Raw genomic sequence first — 23,561 nt, 5'->3', positions numbered from 1 at the left:
CAATCTGTGGTATAGCAGGTCCACAGCTCATGTCAAAGGGCCATTTTTAAAATAAATAATCACCGCACTCGCAGCTTAGCAAGGGGGAGAGGTGATGTGTGGCTGAAGTAGTTCCTGGGCTGATTTGCAGTGCGCAGGTGTGGTGTCGTCCGCATTCATAATTGTTCCCGGGAGCCACTGATTGCCACAGATGAATCACATCCCCGTCATAAATAGATGCACGAGGAGGCTAGGAGGAAGAAGAAGAAAAAGAAAGGAAAGAGAAAGACGGAGGTTGCAGGAAGCAGCGTCGAGAGAGACCCAGTGCGAGTGAATGAAGGCTCGCAGGCAGGCAGCTGGACAGTTGAGCCCTAGCAGGGGTGTTTGGCCAACACCTAGGTCAGTTGGAAGTGGTCGCTCCCGCTGAGCATTTTATGAAGGTACGGGAGTGACCGGCAGAAGGATGGCTGGCTGCGTTAGGCAGAGAAGGCAGTGGGAGTCGGGAGGCTTGGAAGTAGAAGCCTCAACATGAATGTCCTGGCCGTTGGGTGAAAAGCCAAGTCTCGGTCTGGAGAGTGCAACCGAAGCCAGGGATCGGGAAGCCTCCAGACCAGTTGAGTAGTGAGAAGGTCAGCTGCAGGAAGGGCGACTCCCCTGTTGAGAAGCCTGATGGGAGAAGCAGGTAAAAGACACCGGGTTTTGGACTTTTAAAGGGACTGCTTCCAGCGTTATTTTAACCTTGTTGTTTTAAAGGATATTGTTTTTGTATTTATTGAATTTTTAACCTCCACTTCACAACTGTTTTAATGGATCATTTATTTATTTAAAGATTTAAAAGCACTGCACTTTATTTAATTTGGACACTGTTTTGTTGTTGTTTTTTTTAATAAAAGCACTTTGCACTTTTGCACCATCCCTTTGCGCCATTGTTGTGCCTCACTGTAGAGCTCATCAGTAACATTATCAACGGTGACGGGTTCAAGGGCTCCGGGACAGACAGTGGGAGCATGCAGCAAACCCGCATCGTCACACAATCATAAACCAAAAGGTTGGACTTAAGTGCACACCAAAAAACAATGTCAAAATTCCCACTCTTTTATGACAGAGTTGGATGTGGGTTAGGTTTGGCTTAGGGTTAGGGATGTGGATTCCATATTGAGTGCACAACTCAGTAAATGACAGTGAGGTGCACAAGCAAGACGTACTGTATGTAAACTAACATCTTGCTCAAGACAAGAGTTGGATGTATATCCAAGGCTCAGAGATGTTTCAATGTTCCATGGTTTACTATCACAGCAATTCCAAAATACAGTAATATAAATTGAATTCAGGACTACCATTATTCCCCCATATACTTTGTTAATCCCCATGGTGAAATTGTCTTTTTGTATGATCTTTTGGGGGTCGGAGTGCAGAGTCAGCCATTGTACTGTACAGTGCCCCTGTAGCAATTTTCAGGTTAAGGGCCTACCTCAAGGGCTCAACATAGTGGGATCTCTTATAGCAGTAATGGGATTTGAACCAGCAACCTTCTAGGTATCAGCGCAGATCCTTAGCCACAGATCCATCACTCTGCCCTCTTTATCTTTCACAATGTGCACCCAAGATTTCACTGGCAAAATGTCTACTCTTTCTGTTAAAACCCAGAGTAAGAACTAGATCCAAGTTTTCATCAGCAGGGACCTTATTGGCTATGGTGCGGACTTAACAATGGCCTTCATATCAACTTAAATTGGAAATGTTTATTTTAATTTACATCTTGTTCTCGTTTTTTTACATGATGCTCTAGGTGGATTCATGTGATCAATTCAGTTGTTCAAGTGATGTCAAGTAAACTGACAGTATAAAACTATCACTTGGTGGGTAATTCTAACAAATACTCTTGAGAACTTTAGCATAATCAGTTGCTTCTCCAAGTAAGCCATAGCATCAGATTTTTTAACTTGTTTTATGTCCTTGTCTTTTATTTTTGCTTTTCCCTGTAACACTGATTACCAATCTCTTTCTTTTTGCGGTCACAAATACCAGCCCTTTTAACCATGGCTCAGAAGTGATTTACATTGCCTGGTCTTTTTTATACCTCAAAATAATTACAAGACTGCAGTCTCATAGGAGTACCAAACTGTATGAGTGGAAAACCAGCTGTAACGAAGTTGGATGTGGTTGCTGCTGTCATAGATGGCCAGGAATGCATCCTCCTTGGAATGACTGGGGGAGCAAGAGTGGACAGAGCATTACTTACCCTGGAACGCTAGATGGCAGCCCCCCCTGGGTTGCAGTGGTGCCTCCAACTCCTGCAGGGCATCATGGGAGATGGAGATGGACATAGCCCTATTGGGATCCTGAGCCCATATGGGCGATTCTTTCACCACACCTGGAAGTGCTGCCGGAAGTAGGTCATCAAGCACCTGGAACACTTCCGGGTAACATATAAAAGGAGCCAGCAGACAGTACTTGGTGAGCCAGAGTTGGGAGGAGGGAGACAAAGCTTGCCAAGGAGGAATGGAGGAGAAAAGTAAAGAAGAGAAAAGAAGGAAAGTATAGTGCAGTGGTATGTGCTTTGGACTGTGTGGTTGTGCTTGTGGGAGACGGGGAAGACGTTTCCCACAAGGGAAGAAAATAAAATAAAATCACGTTTGCTTTTATAAGTGTGCCTTCTCCTTCTGTCTGTGTCGGGTTTGGTGGCTGGCATGCCCGGAGAGCTGTCACACTGCACTGAGTTCCCCCTAACTAAAGAACGGTGAGGTTACACAAGCAAAAGAAACCAAATGTGAATGCAACACATCCGTCTCGCTGAAGACAAAAGCTGACTGATCACCAGCTCTTGGGACATGTATTTTATGCTAGCAAAGGAAGACTAGTGTGTGAAATCTCAAAGAACGTAACTGCAGTGTGGCCAGCAACTACATGGTAAGACCAAAGCTAACAGAGAAAAAAAACACACTCATCATTCCTCCAGTTGTGTCAGAGGAAGCTTAAACCCTGCAGGAATCTGAAAAAGCATCACCTCCATCTGAGATAAGAGGCCTGAAGAGGTCTATTCATTTTTTACATTTAAGATGTCTCACTTAAAGGTTTTCCAATGTTGTTACTTGTCCTAGTGTGTATATAAATACAGGGATCTCCAGTTTCTGTATTATATCATTGCCTTAAAAAGGGGCCTGAGTTGCTTCGAACGCTTGCATATTGTAATCTCTCTAGTTAGCCAATAAAAGGGGTCATTTTGCTTGACGTCTCACAATGACTTCTTCTCAAAAATTTTTAAAATTAAGCTTGTCTGCCATTATTTCACAGCAACTGCAGGCGCAAAACCACTCAGCAGCTTCAAACAGTGTGCAGCACATGTACACCTCCTCAGAGAAGAGCTATGGGGAGCGAAGGGAGTGCAGGCGATCTATGGAGAAAATCAACATCACTATCATGGCTAGCATACACTGAGAGTTCAAACTTATAACTAGACAATATGTGATCTGTCTAAACGGCTAAGGAAGCATAACAAAGGCCATTCTTGAATGAATAATATTTCTTTATGTAATTCTCTACAAAAGAATTAAGGAAGGAAATAATTCATAAAATGTGTTGATTTGTTAAGAAGGCAAGCTTTATTGCAGGAGTAAAGTTGGACAGTTTAACATCTGTAGCAGAGCGACGGGCATTAAGCAAACTCCTGTCAATCATGAAGAATCCACTGCATCCACTGAACAGGATCATCTCCAGACAGAGGAGTAGCTTCAGTGACAGACTTTTGTCACTGTCCTGCTCCACTGACAGACTGAGGAGATCGTTCCTACCCCACAATATGCGACTCTTCAATTCCACCCCGGGGAGTAAATGCTAACATTAGTCAAAGTTATTGTCTGCATGTTTTACATGCATTTTTATTACTCTGTAATTTAATATTGTTTTTTGTGTCAGTATACTGCTGCTGGATTATGTGAATTTCCCCTTGGGATTAATAAAGTATCTATCTATCTATCTATCTATCTATCTATCTATCTATCTATCTATCTATCTATCTATCTAGAATAAACTAAGTTAACTTAGATTTATGTTGGGTAAAATTGTATATCAATCTGTATATACTTTTATATTTCCATCCACAGTTATCCCTATTGTAGTTATTAGGGTTATGGTAAATTGATAGAAGTATTGTATTAGTTATGTTAAAATGTATGCCTACATTTTAGTGCATAGTCTATGTGGGTTTTTATTAAAACCCCCACAAGTTGTATTGAAATGGAATACTCTAATTGTTTCTTGTCCCTCTGACTACAGTTTAGTCTCTGTTTTTATGATCTGCCTTGCAGCTGGTAAGGCATAGAGGGCAAACAGTTTTCAAACCACATCATATCATATTCACCTTGCCATATGTATAGAATGTACTGAATGTATTAAGTAAAGAACAGAAAAATATCGCAACCTTTAAGTATAGAAAGTAACTAAAATTTAACAAGACGACACATTTTTTCCTTGTTGCCTTTAATTTTTGTGTGAATTGTTTTGCTTTGAATCTTAAAATGAACATTATTGGACTGAGAAGTTTCTTTTGTTAAGCGTTTGACTCATGCTGGATCCTATCAACCAACTGAGTAGCTGCTTAGTTTTGGGAGCCTGGAAAAGATGCAGCTACACTTGTTACGAATAAACTGTATTTATAGTTTATTTTGGTTAGTATTTTTGTGTCATTTATTGAAAAATCTAAAGTAATCATATAAAACAAGGGTTGATATGTGTATACCTCTGCTAATTAATGATTTTTTTTGTTTTCTCGTCATAGTTCTAGCTTTTTGAACTGAACATGAAACACATTGGGTAGCATGGTGGCGCAGTGGGTAGCGTTGCTGACTCACAGTAAGGAGACATGGGTTCACTTCCCGGGTCAGCCTTGCATGGACTTTGCATGTTCTCCCCGTGTCTGCGTGGGTTTCCTCCGGGTGTTCCTCCCACAGTCCAAAGACATGCAGGTTAGGTGCACAGGTGATCCTAAATTGTCCCTAGTGTGTGTGCCCTGTGGTGGGCTGGCACCATGCCCGGGGTTTGTTCCTGCCTTGCGCCCTGTGTTGGCTGGGATTGGCTCCAGCAGACCCCCGTGACTCTGTGTTCAGATATTGCGGGTTGGATACTGGATGGATGGATGGAATGAAATTATCAGGTACCAATTTTGTTTTGAAGTTTTGTCTTGAATAGGATAACTATAGGCTAATCAAATAATGCAGAATAAAACACTTTGGCATATACTGTAAACCACTGTAATTTTTTAATTCAGGTTGCAGTTATAGCATTACAGATTGTACATAGATTGGAATTTTTGTTATGACAAAACAGGCTACCTCATACATACATTAAACTTTCAGAGTCATATTACAGCTGTCACTTAAGGCCATTCTTTGTGTTTCCGAATGATGACTTCCTTAATCATGCATTAATTTAAAAAATAAATTAAAAAATCTACAGGAATTAATCCTTTTGAAATGTAGAATTTTTTTCACTCCATCAGTAATGAAAGTTAACAAAACTTTATTTTATCAAATGGACATTTCTGTCTCTTTAAGAGGAGATTGAGGATTTATACTTACTTGAAGTACTGAAATTTTCATCCAAATTAACCTTCGTCTTCAGCTCAATTAGTTCATACACAGCCTCATTATAATATGTGTTATGGTATCCTGTGTAGAAACAACTAATTAATTCATTGTATGACATGGCGCTCCCTTATCTGTGCTGTTTCTTTTACTTTAGCTGTGAACTCCTACCTTGTTTCTTGATGTTGGCATATGTTTTGATGAATAGGACAGAGGACACGGCACATAAACATAAACCCAGAGTTAGGCAAGTCACTCCAAAGGGGAGCAGCCACTTACTCTGATCACCTGCAAAATAAGAGCAGAGAATTATTTCCTGTGCAGTCTTCCATATTGTGTTATGTTAAACTTTTGTTTAATATTTGAATCTTTAAAACTAAAAATAGTAAAATTGCACCTACTGGTGCACCTTAACTTTTTCTCATTAATAGAAAAATATATTTCATGTTCCTGAAACAATTCTATCATTTGTTCTTTCATTGACAAGTCAGCGGTGTACGTAAAGCCACTGACCTAAGAGACATGGAGAATATAGCTGTTTGTGGTTGCATGACTTTCTCTTGTAAATCCTTCAAATCTGTTTTGTGAACTTCGGTTAGTTTAGAAAGTTATGAAATCTCGTTATGTGTGCAACAGTGAATACCCAACATCATTGTGGCTCTTAGGATACAGTACAGTATATGATTAGTAATTTTGATTTGACGTTAGCCATTCTTCATTAGTTACATCCTGTATTATTAAACTCCAGCCAACTGCCTTCAATGTACCATTAATGAAATTTTATTATGCCTCAAAGTAACTTTTCTTTCCACAGGTGATAAAACCTTCATTGATAATTCAAGGGGACTTCACTTTCCTCCCTTTAAAATTACATTAAATAGAGAATGTAGGTCTGATTGGTAAGTTCAAAGCTCCTATAGGTGCATTATATATGCTGTACTTCTGGGTTAACAGCCATCGGTTGTCATCTCTCACATGTTCACAAGCCCACCTCTTAAACCTGTTTGATTTTGTCAGGACAAGACACAGACTGGATTGACTGATTGACTGGGTACTTGAGATGACACGACTGGATATCAGAGGACCATGCCAGCACTGCCTAAGATTGTAAAAGTCATGTAATGTGACATGGCCATAAGATAGCAAAGATTCTAGGGCAGAGACTGAGCCATACTTGTATCAAAAGAGAAGAGTAGACAGAGGGGCATCAGTAGAGAAAACAGATGTCAGGAGACAGCATCAGTGGCAGTATTCGATAATGTTATAATGATGATTCAAAGTTGATTTATCCAATGTTGTTTTAAAATTGATACAATTCAAGATAATGTATTGGCATCATAGCCTAAAATTATAAGTACCTCATAATAAAGTGGACTTGAATAAATGTGTACCATCAAGAAGCAGTAAAAGTTATGAACACCATTATCAGTCATTCTCTTTCCATCAAATTATAAACAGCAACTCGATATGTGCTGAAAAATCGAATTTCATTCTTTTCCATCATGGCTAATCTCTATCACACTTAATAATGAAATGCGGCCACACAAAGGCATTGCCTTTTTCAAAGTTGTAAGAATTAGCTTTGATAAATACTGTTGAGTCATCACTTTGTTTCAGTGTTATTGTCACATGTACATAGTTGAAGAAATTCCTATCTGCATATTTTGACCAACACACACCACACCGCTACCATCCTTGTCCACTGGCCTGAACTTGTTATATCTATACTAATAAAAGGCAAAGCCCTCACTCACTCACTCACTCACTCACTCACTCACTGACTCATCACTAATTCTCCAACTTCCCGTGTAGGTAGAAGGCTGAAATTTGGCAGGCTTATTCCTTACAGCTTACTTACAAAAGTTGGGCAGGTTTCATTTTGAAATTCTACGCATAAGGGTCATAACTGGAAGCTATTTTTCCCCATATAATGTAATGGAGTCTTGAGTTGGAGATGGCCGTGGGGGGCGGAGTTTCGTGTGACATCATCACGCCATCAACGTAAGTACGTAGAGAACAAGGAAGATTCCAAACAGCGATGAGCACAAAACGCCATTTCACAATTGAGAAGGCAGAAAAACATTATGAAGCAAATGATGCATACAAGCATATTCATAAGTACAGCTACTGCGGAAACAAAGCACGAACCGTAAGTTTATATTAAATTAAGTTCATAGACAGGCTGCCACTAGCGTTTGTAATTTAGTGCCTGCCCATATAAGGCCGTCCATCAGCGGCAATCCAATACAAACACTGCTGGTAAATGTTCACGGGTGAAGGACTGTGCTTATGCAGAGGAAGATGAGATGGTCAGGGTGGTGTTTGGCACAAACTCATTGAAACTGCGAGAGAAACTTTTAAGTGCGGGTCTTAGCTGACATTACACGAGATGGCACCAGTACAGCTGGGAACCTTCGATGCAAGAACACCAAGCGGCTCACGTGAACTGACGCAATGCGCAGACAAAAAGCAACAGTTCCAAAGAGTGCTGAACAAAAACCGAATTACACAATTGAGAAGGCAGCAAAAAAATATGAAGCGTCTTATACATACAATCATATTCATAAGTGCAGCTACTGCGGAAACAAAGCACACGGTGGAAAAAGTGAATGTCCTGCTAAAGGAAGACAGCGTAAAAAAAAAAAAACGTGCATGCAGTTTGTCACATCTCAGATAAAAAGGAAGACGAGCTGTTTATTGATGCAGTAAGGAACTAATCGATGAATGAAACCTCTTATCTTTACAACGATTGACAAACACGGAATGTAACTTGAACACATCCTACAAATACGAGCCTGATTGAAAGAAATAATGATAATCAAATCCTTGATGACAGCAACATTCAATAACACTCACAAAACAATTACTGTATATTGACAATCATGTTACGTTATTTTTAAAATGTTCCCTTTTCTTTTTCATAACTTCTACTTCTCCACTGCGGTACACGGGTATATATATATAAATGTATATATATACCCCGATCTACAATACATACTTTAGCATAGACAAGCCACACGCTGTGGCTAATTGTAGAGTCTTAAGCCTCTAACGCCGAGGTTCGATTCCCGAGAGGGTGTACTGACTATGTACGCTACCGATTCATTTTACCTTCGCATCTCCTTGGTTTGGGACGTATGAAAAAATATTAGGTTAACGCAGAATCATGTTACGTTATTTTTAAAATTTTCCCTTTCTTAGCACAAGCACAGCTGAGAAGCTTCGATGCATGTACTCCATAACGCGTTAAAAAATAACGCATTTAATCACACTTTCAATTCCAAGCAAACGGAACTTTTGTCAATGCATGATTTCCTGGTACATCCATTACACTGATGCACACATCACAGCTACAAAAATGTTAGAGTCGGAATAAAGCGCGTTCTACGACTGATCATTTCGACTACCGGCGAAGCCTTGATAAAAGCATGGTTTTGTGCACACTGAAAAGCAAGCAAAATTAGATGCATTACAGAAAGCGGACTTTGTGGCTCTTACTGGGGATCATTGGACTTCCGTGACCGTTAGTAATTCTAAATACATCTAATTACAAAATGTTCAATGATCACACTGTTTTAGCCTAATGTACAAAATAATTTTGGCTAATGTTACTCAGAGTTTAAAGAGTAAGCTGGTCAAATTACCTTTTATGTTTCTGACTTATTTTTTAAGAAGAAAACTGCACTTTATGTTGAAATTTTGGTTATTATTATTTAAAGACAATACTATTCTGAAAATGTACTTAAAGTACTTAAACTACCACTTTATTTTTAAGTCTGCCCAATTTTAACCAGGGATGATATTTTTGTTTCTGTTTTGAATTCAAATGCAGTTTAAAAGCTTTTTTTTCAGAAATTAAAACAGCTTCAGTTTACAATATTCATGTCCATGTCTATTATTTGATTCTGTCGCCCACTAAAACCGTTTTAAATTAAAAAAAAAACATTTGCGATTTGGGGCAAATTTACGTGCGATTACATACGATTAATCAAGATTAATTCTTACACAGCCTCTAATTAATTGGATTAATTTTTTAATCGAGTCCCACCTAATATATATATGTAGATATATATATGTAGATTTGTATATATATATATGTGTATATACAGTATATATGTAGATATGTATATGTTGTATATACAGTATGTATATATGTGTGTGTGTATATATACAGTATGTGTATATATGTATATGTATATATATGTATGTGTGTATATGTATATATATATAACTGTATATATGTATGTGTATAGATGTGTGTGTATATATATATATATATATATATATATATATATATATATATGCCAGCAACACTCATGACAATGACAAAACAATTACATTGTCAATCATGTTACGTTATTATTAAAATGTTTCCTTTTCTTTTTAATTTTCCGCTGCCAATCGCAGGTATTTTGCTATATATATATATATATATATATATATATATATATATATATATATATATATATATATATATATATATATATATATAATATAAATAGATAGATATGACAACAACACTCATATCAATGACAAAACAATTACATTAACAATCATCTTACGTTATTTTTAAAATGTTTGCTTTTCTTTTTCATGACTTCTTTAACACACTACTTCTCCGCTGCGAAGCGCGGGTATTCTGCTATCTATATATATAATTCACTAAGGCGAGACAACCATGAAAAGCACGCCGGAAGGGGTGTGGATTCACTAAGCCGCTGACAAGTGAGACACCTATGGCGCACACAGGAAGGAGCCACGCCCACCAACTCCAAGACCATTGGATACGACGACAACTCGCAAGGCCACGCCCACCAACTCGGAAAAAATGGCGTCATTTATGTTCGTCTGTCGTAGAGGCCACATGCAGTGCAGGTCAGGTTAATGTCATGTACCTCCGAGCTACGTTGACTGTTCATAGAGGCATGTTTCTCACGGAGGTGAATCGCCATATGCAGCGTGTGAAACGGTTTGCGAGGGTATCCCATGGGATCCTTAAAACAATCCTTTAAGACTGAGGTTAAAGCACAATGAAGGAATCAGTCTTTAAAAACCAATAAGCCCTGTGCCTCTGTTTCATTACCGTCTCACCTGCTTCACCAATGCAGGCCCTGCAACAGTCGAGATGCTCTGTCAGCAGCTGACCTTCTCTGTGCCTGACCGGTTCACACACAGGCAGTGCAAGAGAAAGCCACGCCAGAGACAGACAGAGGCACGCACACAGGCAGCTGGTGGGTGGCTCTCCGTGAGTTTCTCTTGCGAGCGGTCACATGACCAGGCGGTGTGTATGCTTCGAGAATGAGGCTGGACGCGGCTTGCGACCGGGCACATGAGCAGGCAGTGTGTATGCTTTGAGTGCGAGGGTGGACGCGACAGGACCATCTAGGAAAAATCATGTCGCGGATGTGACTTGCTGTATGCAGTGTGTAAAAGAGTTTGTTTGTCGTAGATGTGAATCGCTGTATGCGGCGTGTAGAACAGTTTGCAGGGTGTCCCTGTGTCTTTCCAGAAGTGTTCAACCATCAATAAATAATTATGCGGCGTTTGTTATGCCGCGGGTTCACTATTGTGTTGTATTTTGCTCTCTCCAGAGTTCCATCTTTTCATTCACTTACTGTTGTATTCTCATACTAACCTGTTTTAGACAACCGTGTCTTTCCAGAAGTGTTTACCATTCAATAAATAATTATGCATGAGATTGAGCGTGTGTCTAGGTGTGGGTAAGCCGTTGAACCCCATTCGGGCTGCAAACTGTGGAATTCCCACTAAGTGCGACTCATACGCTTCCACTGTTTTCGTCCCTACCCTTTGTTTCTCGCGGAGGTGAATCGCCATATGCAGCGTGTAAAACTGTTTGCGAGGGGTATCCCATGGGATCATTAAAACAATCCTTTACAACTGAGGTTAAAACACAATGAAGTGAGCAGTCTTTAAAAAACGAGTTTTCGGTTACGACGCACGTCGTAAAGTGTTAGCAAAGTGTTGTACACACTACATACATCAATTCGCATCGCCGACAAACATGCGTCTTCTTAGATGCTCCTGCACTTTGTACACACCCCCCTTTCACCTCGCTACACCGCACGGACGATTGTGTGTTGGTTCGTTCCGTGCATTGTTACAATGTTGCTTTTCTTGCTGATTTATTACATTACCGATTTTGCAAATATTAAATTTTCTCCCTGTGCTTAAAAATTATTAAAAAAACGGCCTGATTATGCGGCATATGGTACGCCGCGGGTTGGCTAGTATAATATAAAATCACAAAATAATAGGTAGTGGTAAGCGAAACATTTCCTTTAGCATACAGTTTTACAAAACCAACGTTAAACTTAGTTTTGCACTAAAAAGGATAATTAGGATTTTGTTTGGAGTTGCAAAAAGGAATCTTACTCCTGAAGGATTTGGAAACACTGTACACTGCTTTTGATCCAAAAATACCCATAATATAACCCACAATGAGACAAAATGGTGAACATTTAGAAAAAAAAGTTGTAATCCAGTGAGATAATAAAATTATTATCCAGATTAGTCGAGAAATAAATGCTGTACCTGCAGTCTTCCAGTGAGATTCCGCTTTGGCACTCTTGCAGCCTGATGGTAATTGTAGTGCAATGAATTTGTGTGTTGCCCTACTCCATTACAACAATCTCCCCAATATGCCATATAGCCTATATTTTATGTTGGACGAACAGCAACAGACATGTAAAATTTCATGAAAATCGGTTCAGCCATTTTTGCGTGACTGGTAAACATACAAACAGACACACACAGGCAAATAGCAAATGATAGTATTTATATCGTGTCTGGAAAGATGTTATGTGAACAACACATGAAATCTGTGTTTATTATTTTGTTTTCAATTCTACAGGGTTTGCCTGAGCTTGCCCCATACCTTTATGCCTTGTTTGAGCTTAATTCATATTAGATAACATACAAGTCACTCTTGATTATCTGCAGACTAAAAATTGAAGCGACAGACAATGTATTCGTTAAGAAGCATTAATTATTTTTGAGCTACTTTCACTTGTCTGTCTTATTAATTAAGAATGATTCTTTCCTAGTGTCCATATTATAACACTCAGCAGCTTTCTTTTAAACTGAAGTATTTACATTCCCTTTTGAATGCTTGAATTTGGCTAACTATAAGCTAATTATATTGATTATGTCTAAAGAGTTAATAATAATTCAGTACCTTCCTGTACATCCCAAAGACATGCAAGTTAAATTTGTCTGGTATGAGTGAATGCAGGTGTGTGTGTCCTGCAATGAGCTGGAGAGTAACCCAGGACTGGTTCCTGTACTGAGCCTCATGTAGCCAGGATAGTCTCCAACTCTGTGGAGTTCTGTGATAGAAAATTGGTTTTGGATGGAATTTTAAGAATTCCAGCATATTTCCAAACCAAACAAAATGCCTATTAGCCAGCACAAGTTCTTCTAAGTGGTACATCATTATCTGATACCAACACTTTAAGAAACAGAACTCACCAGCACAGGTTTCTAATTGTGCAGAAGCTGCCATGGGGACACTTTCTGGTGAAGCTGTCATGGGGGATCTTCCAGTAGCACCTTTGGAATTAAAATAACATAGTAAACATCGAACAGACCTTTATGATAAACAGATTGTGTGCTAAATGTAAAATTTTTCCCATAAAACAATAGACTGAATGCACTTATATTCAAATAAAAAACAACATCTGTTCTTTATGTAGTATGGTGTACAGTAAGTAAGAATTATTTATTCAGTGTTCAGTTTATTAGACATAACTCTGTAGCATCAGGTGTGACCCCTTTTGCCTCCAGAAAACCCTACAATGTTCTGAAAGAATTCTTAAAGTTTTAGTCAGGCTGCCTGAGTAGCATAACACAATTCCTCTAGATCTTTCAGCCACACATTCATTCTTTGAACCTCCTCTCCCACCGTATTCCTAGGGTGCATTGTTGGATTGCGTTCTTGGGACTGTACAAGCCATAGAAATAAACTAAAGTCACTATGATGTTAGTGGGACTGGACTGAGATCACATATACTTTGTACTATAGTGCATTATCCTACTGAAAGTGTTCATCAGAAAATGAATAAACTGTGGCCATAAATGAGGCACATAGTCAGCAATCATGAAACAGTGTGCTGTGGTCTTGGCTTAAGGTGTGCTGCAAAAATATTCCCTCCGTTATTATAATATCATAACCAGCTTTCATCATTTAACCAAGAGAGGATAAATCAACAGATTCACGCTCTTTACATTCAGGACTATTCAAATATTGCATCATTTGTTTTTTAATTAGGATTTTTACTATAAGGAAAATGATGTCATCAGTATGCCTGATCATTACAATGCTTCACGCTTGCTAGGCATGTGGTGCACATATCTATTAGAACTGCTATTGTCCATGTGAGTGTCCAATCCCTCAGAGAAATCTGTTTGGTCAGTTTGGCTTTGGCCTAACTGGCCAGTTTGCATTTGGTGACTTGATCTTAAGAGGAAGTACCAGGGATGAGAAGTTAAGACACAAAAGAGGAGAAAAGCCAGAGGAGGCAAGCCTTCAAAGACATGAAGTATAAAAGCGGATAGAAGCTGAGCAAATTGCAGAATCTGAGAAGCACACTTTATGGGAACACCTTTGAAAGAGGGAGTGCTGTATAATACCGAGAATTGTGGAATAAATAAATGAATGGCCAACTCAATCTCTGTGGCCGTGTGTGGGAAGCTCTGGGAAGTTGGTAAGGTAATTGAGGCGAGATGCACCTGCACGTGAGGGTGTGATCTGTCTCAATTGCTTCATCACCTTTCTGCCGTGCACAATTGAGGCACTGTACTCACGGGGGCATATAAGGGAAAGCAGACATTAGAAAAGAAAAGATGCGCAAGGAGGAAGACATAAATAGACTGGCCAGTGAGTGAAAGACAGACAAAGAAGAGACGGAGGTTAAATGGAAGAGACAGACAGACAGACAGAGAGAGTGACTGAATGAGAGCACCTGTGCTGCAAACAGCAACAGACAGGTAGTCAGGAGATTTTCAGTAAACGTTTTTAAAATTATTTATATCGACACTTAGCTATCTATTTGATTTTCTATTATATTTTCTTCAATTTGGTATTTTTGTACACTAATAAATATAACATTGCTTTTCTATTTTCTATTTTATTTTGTGTTCTAGTGTGTGCTTGGTGTGAGTGTGTGTGCACCCTGCGGTGGGCTGGCACTCTGCCCAGGATTTGTTTCCTCCCTTGCCCCCTGTGTTGGCTGGGTTTGGCTCCAGCAGACCCCCGTGACCCTGTAGTAAGGGTGTAGCAGGTTGGATAATGGATGGATTACCATTCTTAGCTGCCTTCCTACCTTAATGCGTCCAGCTCTCTCTCCGCTGCCTGTGTGTCTGCATCTCGGGCTTCCTCTGTGTGTATGTGTGTCGCAATCTCTTGAGCGCTGTTCTCTCTGGCGCTGCCTCTGTGTGTGTGTGTGTGTGTCTCTCTTGCACTGCCTGTGTGTGTGCGCACCTATCTGCACTGCCTGTGTATGTGTCCTCTCTGCGCTGCCTGTGTGTGTGTGTGTGTCTGTTTGTCGCACTCTCTCGCTCGCTGCACAGGAAATGCACAGGGAGAGACTGAACATGTACAAACCGAAAGGGAAACTGGCTTGTTCGTATACCGAGTGTGTGGTCGTGAACCGAGGCAAAAGTTTGGTGAACTTTTTGGTCGTAAACCGAGTTGTACGTGTACCGGGACGTTCGTGAACCGAGGTTCCACTGTATGTGTTAATCTTCAATGGCAGGAGTAGATGAACCCAATAAATGTTTCTGGCAAGTCTCACAAACTTCATCACAATTGAGACCGCCGATCAGTGGCATTTTTGACTGCTTATAAACATCCAAGTTGTATGGTGTAACTGTCACACTCATTTGCTTTGCTTCTGATTTTTGCATATTAAAAATGTTACGTTTATAATGTTAAACTTGTAGGAGCAAAACTGCCTTAAAAACTATAAGCCTTATTTCTCGTTTTGACAAACTACAGTCTAAAGTAAATTAGAGTGGTGGCTCTGAGGCTGGGGATCTGCACTGACAATTGCAAGGTTGCCGGTTCGAATCCCGTAAATGCCAAAAGGGACTCTGCTCTTTTGGGCCCTTGAGCAAGGTCCTTAACCTGCAATTGCTCCATCCTGGGTATGACATTAATCAGCATCCAGCCCTGCAAGGAAACACTTGGGGGTTGGTGGCAGAACTGGCTCTCCAGCAACCATAAAAAACCTCACATTGGTTCCACTCCATCTGAACTAGTGTGGTGCTGAGGTGTCACCCGTTGCATGGCTGCACTTGGGCCCTAATATGAATCCTGAGATGGTTTGTTGCATGGTGGGTGCGGCAATGCGCTGTATCAGTGCATGCTCCTAACCTCTCTCTCGGACTGAAACAAGACATTATATTTGAAAATAACTGCATTCATATTTTCCATGATTTCTCACCTTCAACAGCTGCTAAATGTGTCACATTTTACAGCATTAAACAGAGCTTAAGCAAAGCCAAAATCAGATACAGCCTCTTATATCCAGCTAATTGAGAGCAGATATTCAAGGCAAGTTCTGCATTTTTAGTTCTCCAGATGAAGCAGAAAACGAGCTAAGAAAATTCATCCTGACATTCTTTGGAATCTGATTGTGAATCACATCATGTCCTGGGAATGCAAAGAAGATTCTACCTGCAATCTGGTCCATTCGCAATGAGACTTTTTCTGTAATTATAGATTCTGTTTTCTTCTTGGCCACTTTGACATTTTAATTACAATTATAATAATATTGCACTCTCTTCCACTGAATATATCTTCATTATGGTTACTATAAAGTAAGTAGTGTTTTTTTTTCTAAAGGGGACTGCTTAACACTACATCCTTGGTTTATTGTAATAGGATTGTACTATCATACGTTATCTGCTTCTCCATTGGTACTGTTTGATATCATTCTCTGGGTTTATTGCTTTGGAACTGTTTTAAGATTATATTCAATGTTTATAATATTTGGACTGTAATATCTATATATATTTCTCCTTAAATCTTTTTTACACCACTGCTGGGTGGCTTGTTTTTGTTTGGACACGCTCTGTATCTAAGCATGTCAGAGGACTGGGACTCCATAAAATGGATCTAGCCTCACTTGGGGAGGCAAAATGCAGGGGCAGGAGGGTCTGGGGTGAAAGAGAAAGGGAGCAAGTTATTTCTAATCTATCCTTTTTACCCCCACAGTTGTAAGTGCCAACAAAACAATAGGCTGTATAACCATTAATTATGACAAAATTGGAAATTAAGATTAAAACTATCATATATAATAATGTACTACCTTTAGTTAAGACTATAAAAGGTCAACAAAAGTTCAGAAGCAATGTCTCTATGATCAGAGAACTGTGTTATCTGGAATGTGAAGGTCTCAATCACGAATTAAAGAGAAATAAAGTATTCTCTCACCTAACAGATCTAAGCTCCAAAATAGTATTTTTACAGGAGACTCGCTAAAAAGCAAGGACCAGGTTTAATTGTATAGAGATTGGACTGGTGAAATATTCCACTCCAGCTATAAAAAGAAAACTAGAGGTGTGGGAATCTTAATACATAGAACAATTTCATTTGTAGTATCAGATGTAGTATCTGATCCTGAAGGGCGATAGGTGGGAATTCATTTAATAGATATTTGTTAAATATCTATGGACCCAATATGGATGATAGACTTCATCCAAAACGTATTTGCATCCAATAATAATGTGAACACTCATAAAATTATAATGACCTGAGACTTTAATTGTGCTTTAAATCTAGACCTGGATTGGTCTTCTGCTACAGTGGCGATAACATCTAACACTGCAAAAACAATGACACAGTTTAGAATCAATCATAACTTACCAGACTCATAGAGGTTTCTAAATCCAAACCATATTCCTTCTTCTCAGAAGTACATCACTGTTACTCAAGAATTGATTGTTTCTTTATAAACAGAGATTTTTTGCCCACAATCTGATTTTCCAAATACGACACTATTGTCATCTTTGACAATGCCCCTCTGATCATGGAGTTCAAATCACTATGCCCCACATACTCATCTCGCAGGTGGCATCTTAACCCCCTGATGCTGATGCCAACTGTACAGAATTTATATCCAAGCAAAATGATTTTTTTAGAGACAAATGAATCCTCAAAGGTCTCTGCATAAACACTCTGGGAATCTCTGAAGGCATTTTTAAGAGGAAAGATTATTTCATATCTCTACCAAAAAATTAAATTTGAAACCAAGAAGGTGATAAAGAAGTTAATCAATGAAATTACCAGAATAGATCAGGAACATGCCAGTTCTTCAAATGAGGTGCTTTATAGGAAAAGACAGGCTTTGTAATGATAATTCAACCTCTTGACAACAAAAGAAACGGAACAACTTCTTTTTAAAATTGTGACATCATTGCTATGACCATGGGGAGAAGTCTAATAAGATCTTAGCTCAACAAATCCACAAGTAGAAAGTTTGCAATGCAATATCAGTAATTACCAACACAAACAGAGATAAAATCATTGACCATAAAAATATAATGCACACATCTACAGAGTACTACAAGTACTTATATTTTACTCAGTTTAAAGAAGACAAGACACAATGTAATGAGTTTTTGATGTATTACAGATACCACAGCTAGATACTCTCAGTGCTTGGAAACTGGATAAATTTCTGACATTCTCAGAATTAAGTAGACACTATAAACTCATTTCACAGTGGGAAAGCAGAAGGCCCAGATGGCTATCCTGCTAAATTTTACTTAAAAAAATCAATTAAGTTAGCTCCCCTATTATTAGCAGCATTTATAGAAGAAAGAGACAATAAAATTCTACATCAAACCTTTTGCCAAGCATTAATAACTGTCTTTCTTAAGAAAAAAGGACTTACTACAATGTGCATCATACAGACAAATCTCACTTCTAAATAATGAATTTAAGATGCTCTCCAAAGTTCTAGCTAGAAGGATTAAGAAAGTGCTTCCTTTCGTAAAATAACAATACCAAACTGGATTTATTAAAGGCAGACACTTAACTTCTAATCTTCGATGCCTGCTTAATGTAATATATTCGCCCATAAAGTCTAACACCCTGATAATCTTATTATCATTGGATGCAGGAAAAGCATTTTACATGGTTGAATTGGACTGGATCTGTTTACCAAATTGCACAAATTTTGGTTTGGCCCAAACATATGTGCATGGATCAAACTACTGTATACCAGTCCAGAAGCATCAGTTTGTATTAACAACATTATCTTGGATTACTTCAAACTAGAATGTGGTACTAGACAAGGATGCTCCTTATCATTTATTTGGAATTATTTGGATTTCAAACCATCCATGCATCAAAATGGCAACCCTACAATGACCTTAAACAGATGGTGGCATGGTACTATCTTATTTTCAATTTTATTACTGGGCAGCAAATATGCAACCTATAAAAACCTGTATATTCACACAAATTGATGAACAAACACAAGCTTGGTCCACAATAGAAATAAAATCCTGTGGTACTTCTCTATATTCCTTGTTTTGTACCCCAGTAAATACAAATTATTGTCAATCATCGTCACTTATACTGCAACTGTCTTTCATTCACTCAGAATATGGAACCAAAATACTTCAAGACAGAAAAGCTTTTATCTGTTACCTTTAAACGATAACCACCTTTTTCCACCCTCTCAAACTTACACAGTTTTTAATACTTGGAAATCTTATGGGATTAAATCATTTAGATAATTGTGTATAATGTCTTTGCATCCCACAAAAAATGGCAGTTTAAATTTGGTTGCCATTCAACACACCTTTTTTCCAATACTTTCAAATTAGAAACTGTGCTAAACAGAATCGGTCTAATTTTCCTCACCTCCCACCTATTTCTATTCCAGAAGAAACATTGATCAGTTTTGAAGACTCAGATAGCATTTCTATAATATATAAAAACATTTTAAAGTCGTTTGCTTTCAAAGATCCCAGAACCTCTATCTCATTTAAAATTGCCCAAAATATTTCCAGAACAAGATCCAACCTGAAAACTTTGCAATCAAGCTCCAGCCTCACTGGGCCAAATGTTTTGGGCTTATACCAAATTAACATCATTCTGGACCAATATCTTTAAATGCCTATCAGACAGCCTTGGCGTCACAATCCCTCCTAATCCATTAACAGCTGTGTTTGGTGGGCTCACAGATGGGCTTAAAGTGGAGAAGGACAAACACAGTGTAATTGCCTTTACCTCACTACTAGCATGTAGACTTTTCTTGGTCAGCTGAAATAATTCTAGCCCAACTCATTTAAGTCAGTGAGTAAATGATATTGTATACTATTTGAAATTGGAAAAAAATCGAATTTTCATTTAGATCTGTTCAGAACATTTTAAAAACCTGGCAGGATCTAATCAGTAACACTTTAGAATAAGCATTTATATTGGGGAAAAGGATTATCTTTCCTTTTTTCTACTTAAAAAGTTTTGCTCTGGCTGTTGGTCTGCCTCTCTTTTTCTTGGGTGGGGGTTTTAAATAAATCAATAAAAAAAGCTGTTCATCTACTTGCCTTTTTACTCTATCCTGCCATGTGGGGTCTACAGACAAGGGGAGAGAGGGACATAATGTCACAGTAGCAGTCAGTTCTGGGTGAAGCTGGACTGGAGTCCCAGGTATAAGTTGTCTCCATCCCAGCTTGGTGTGTACAGGGAGCAAGAGTTAGGATGAAGGATATATTTGTGGGTCTATATAATAAATTCAGGGTAGGGTAGTACCAAAACCCGTAACATTTAGATGATTAAGAACAGCACTCACTGTGAAAGGTGCTGGAAATGTAAAATTGACTTCTTTAGTATTTTTGTCCAACAGGTATGCTCACCTGAACATTGGATCCTTGCCTCTTCACCATTCTGGCACCTATTTTCTCCCCATGGAATTGAGGAGCACTGCCATAATACAGCCTCATGCCCATGACAGGTCACTCCATCCAACCATTTTACATTATTCCTTGCTCCATCAGATTGACCCTCCTCCAGTAAACCACTTTCTCCACATCCCAGTTGCTGGCAGATAATATTGACAGCGGTTGAATCCATTCCATTAGAGCAAACATCTCCCCATGTCCCATTATAGAAGATCTCCAGATTTCCAGCACAGACATATTCAGAACTATGAAGACGAAGTTCTTTGAATTCTGCCAAATGAGTAAAATAAACCAGTAATTACTTTTTTTCTATCCATTTGTGCTCTATGTCTATTTAAAACTGCATTCAGCACCCCATCATTAAATTCGTACCTGAGCACACAACGCCTGCATCATCTTTGTGCTGACATTTGTTTTCACCCCAGCTTCGTGAAGGACACTTCCAAATGGCCGACTCATTTCCCCAGCATTTAACTTCATCCAGCAGCACAGGTCCAGAGCTTTTCCCAAATTCTGCAGAGACAGCAGTGCGAACTGCATTCCCACATCCCAGCTGTCTGCACACAACCTGTGCATCAGTCAATTCCCAAGAATTACTGCAGACTGTCCCCCAGGTGGCATTGTAGTACACTTCTACTCTTCCTGCACACTGGCTGCTGTGACCTGCCAGCCTAACTTTGTTGTGCTCTGACAAATATGGAAAGAAGCAGCATTAAGGTGCCAGCTTTAGTACATTTTTTGGTAATTCAGAGAGCAGCTTTAACAACAACTACTAGCACAATCAGAAGATGTTATGTAATTTTGCTTATTAAGCTAGCAACAGAAGTCAAGACAACTATAGTACCTGAGCAGAGAACTCCCACACCGCCACTGATGTTGAAGTGTTCAGACATAACTAAAAAAGAGCAGTTCTGTAAGGACAGTTCATCTCCAGCACAATTAATGTCAGTTAATATGACTGGGCCACTTCCTGAAATGTATCTGGAGATGCTCTGTGGTATAACTGCCTGACCACAGTTCAGCTGAGCACAAACTACACTGGCATCCTGCAAATCCCATTCAGAATCCAAAATCTGTCTCCAGGTGCCATTCAGCATCACTTGAACTGTGCCTTCACAGTGGCTTTCTCCACCTTTCAGCTGAAGCTGCCAGTCAGCATCTGGAATCAGAATACAGTCTTAGCAAAAACTTAGTTTAGTAATTATAGCTGAAGAACACCAAGAAAACAGATAAGACAAAGTGTATAGTCTATTTATGAAACCGCATGTGATTTCACATCTTCCAACTGTTAGCATAGTAATATTTCAGTCTTCTTCTATTGCTCAGGTAGCTATTTGTATTCTCAGCTAAGTAAACTATATAATGCTCTCTTAAGTTGATACAATATCCAAAAATCATATTCTTAATACTACAGGGTAATCTAATATAATTTATTTTGGTGCAAGGCAGAGTGAATGCTGAGAAGCACACCATTTCTCAAACAAAAATGAATTACATGCTCTTCAATTTAAAGAATTAAAATGGTCATGTAATAATTTTATGATATAAAATTTTCTCCTTTACTCTTAACAGGGTGTTTTTGCCTTCTACAGGTATGGGATGCACTTAACTGATGGTCATTATGATCAATGCCACACATCCTTCCTTTGACACACCAATACTGAGGGCTTTCATCCAATAAAAGTGTATGAAGAAACGCCACTGGGTCTCTTTTATGCCAATGGCAATACACCATTGGGACTGCTATTTTTATCTTTAGCCAGATCAGACATTTTCTTTCTTTTTAGTAAATCTTGTGTGCTTCTGTTTGTTACAATATTTATTTATTTATTTATTGATCTGCAGTAGAAAGACAAATCTATCCTTGTGGGAAAAATACATTTCTATCTATCTATCTACTTGTGACTAAAAAATTCTTAACATTATTACAGGATAAAGTAATGTGGTGGTGTATTAGGTAACTGGTTAGGTTAGCTGAGGACTTAAAACTGGAGCAGTGTCAGTATTACTGTGTGCATAAGTGATCCCTGGGATAGACTGGGCCCTGATTAGGATTTCTTCTCACTCTATTCGTTGACCTGCCAGAATAGAATCTGGCTCCCTTTGACCCTAAACTGGATAAGTAGTTGAGATAATAGGACTATGGTCTGAACATATAACAGAATAACTCAAAAGGAATAAGATTTAAGAAGAAAGAAAACTTCTGACTTGACTGTCACAGTAACAGTGAGGCATTATGTAGACTATTGCTGTTGTTATAAAGGAGTCTCTATAGCATTACCTGACACACTTCTGCTGAAAACATTTGTTGGCTGAACATCCTCAGTGTTAGAGTGTCACAGAGAGGATGTGTATCATTGTTCATAATGGTACTCAGTTTTACTTTAATTCTCTCTTCTGCTATGACCACCAGGGGGTCCAGAGTGCATCCCAAAACTGAGCCTGCCTTTTAATTAGCTTGTTGATTTGGTGGACCTCTCCTGAAGTGATGTTACCAGCCCACCACACCACAGCATAGAAAATCACACTGGCCATCACAGAGTTGTAGAAGATGTGAAGAATGTCACCACTCACCTTAAAGGAACACAGTCTTCTAAGAGAGAAGAACCTGTTCTGCCCTTTCTTCTATATTTCCTCTGTGTTAGGATACCAGCCCAACCTGTCATTGTTATGGACCCCCAGGTACTTGTAGGAGTGCACCACTTCTCTGAATAGTGATTGGACATAGAGGCTCTTTGGTGCAGTGAAAGTCAATAACAAGTTCCGTGGATTTACTGGTGTTAAGTTACAGACAATTCTTGGACTAAAAACATTTTTACAACTTTATAAATATCAGTTCACTGTGTGGCTTAAAATGACTATTGAACACTCCTGAATAAAATTATTGCAGATGATGTATTAATGCTGAAAAAAAAATATTTATTTAGGAAACATTTTCCGAGGTGACTTACTCAATGTGAATGAGTTATTATTAAGTGCATCTTTCACAACCAATACAGACAGGGGTGGGCTTAGAATATAGGATGCCCCTGGGCTTGAACCACTGTTTGGAACCACATACTTGGT

At 38.9% G+C, this 23,561-nt stretch overlaps 1 protein-coding gene across 1 annotated transcript in view; it reads right to left on the bottom strand.

Moving 5' to 3' along the window:
• LOC120529928 (scavenger receptor cysteine-rich type 1 protein M130-like) overlaps positions 1-23,561 on the bottom strand; it is a 51,249-nt gene that overhangs the window by 6,449 nt on the left and 21,239 nt on the right. Inside the window, exons 6-11 of the mRNA XM_039754136.1 lie at positions 21,340-21,654; positions 20,868-21,182; positions 20,451-20,765; positions 13,050-13,130; positions 5,733-5,849; positions 5,556-5,645 (exon numbers count right to left, since the gene is read on the bottom strand). Coding sequence (XP_039610070.1) covers positions 5,556-5,645; positions 5,733-5,849; positions 13,050-13,130; positions 20,451-20,765; positions 20,868-21,182; positions 21,340-21,654 — 1,233 coding nt within the window. The remainder of the gene's footprint in view (positions 1-5,555; positions 5,646-5,732; positions 5,850-13,049; positions 13,131-20,450; positions 20,766-20,867; positions 21,183-21,339; positions 21,655-23,561) is intronic.

Source organism: Polypterus senegalus, chromosome 5, assembly GCF_016835505.1.
Source record: "Polypterus senegalus isolate Bchr_013 chromosome 5, ASM1683550v1, whole genome shotgun sequence".
NCBI classification, from domain to species: Eukaryota; Metazoa; Chordata; class Cladistia; order Polypteriformes; family Polypteridae; genus Polypterus; species Polypterus senegalus.
Note: the sequence above shows the minus strand (reverse complement) of the source record. Positions and strands in the feature narration are given on the sequence as shown.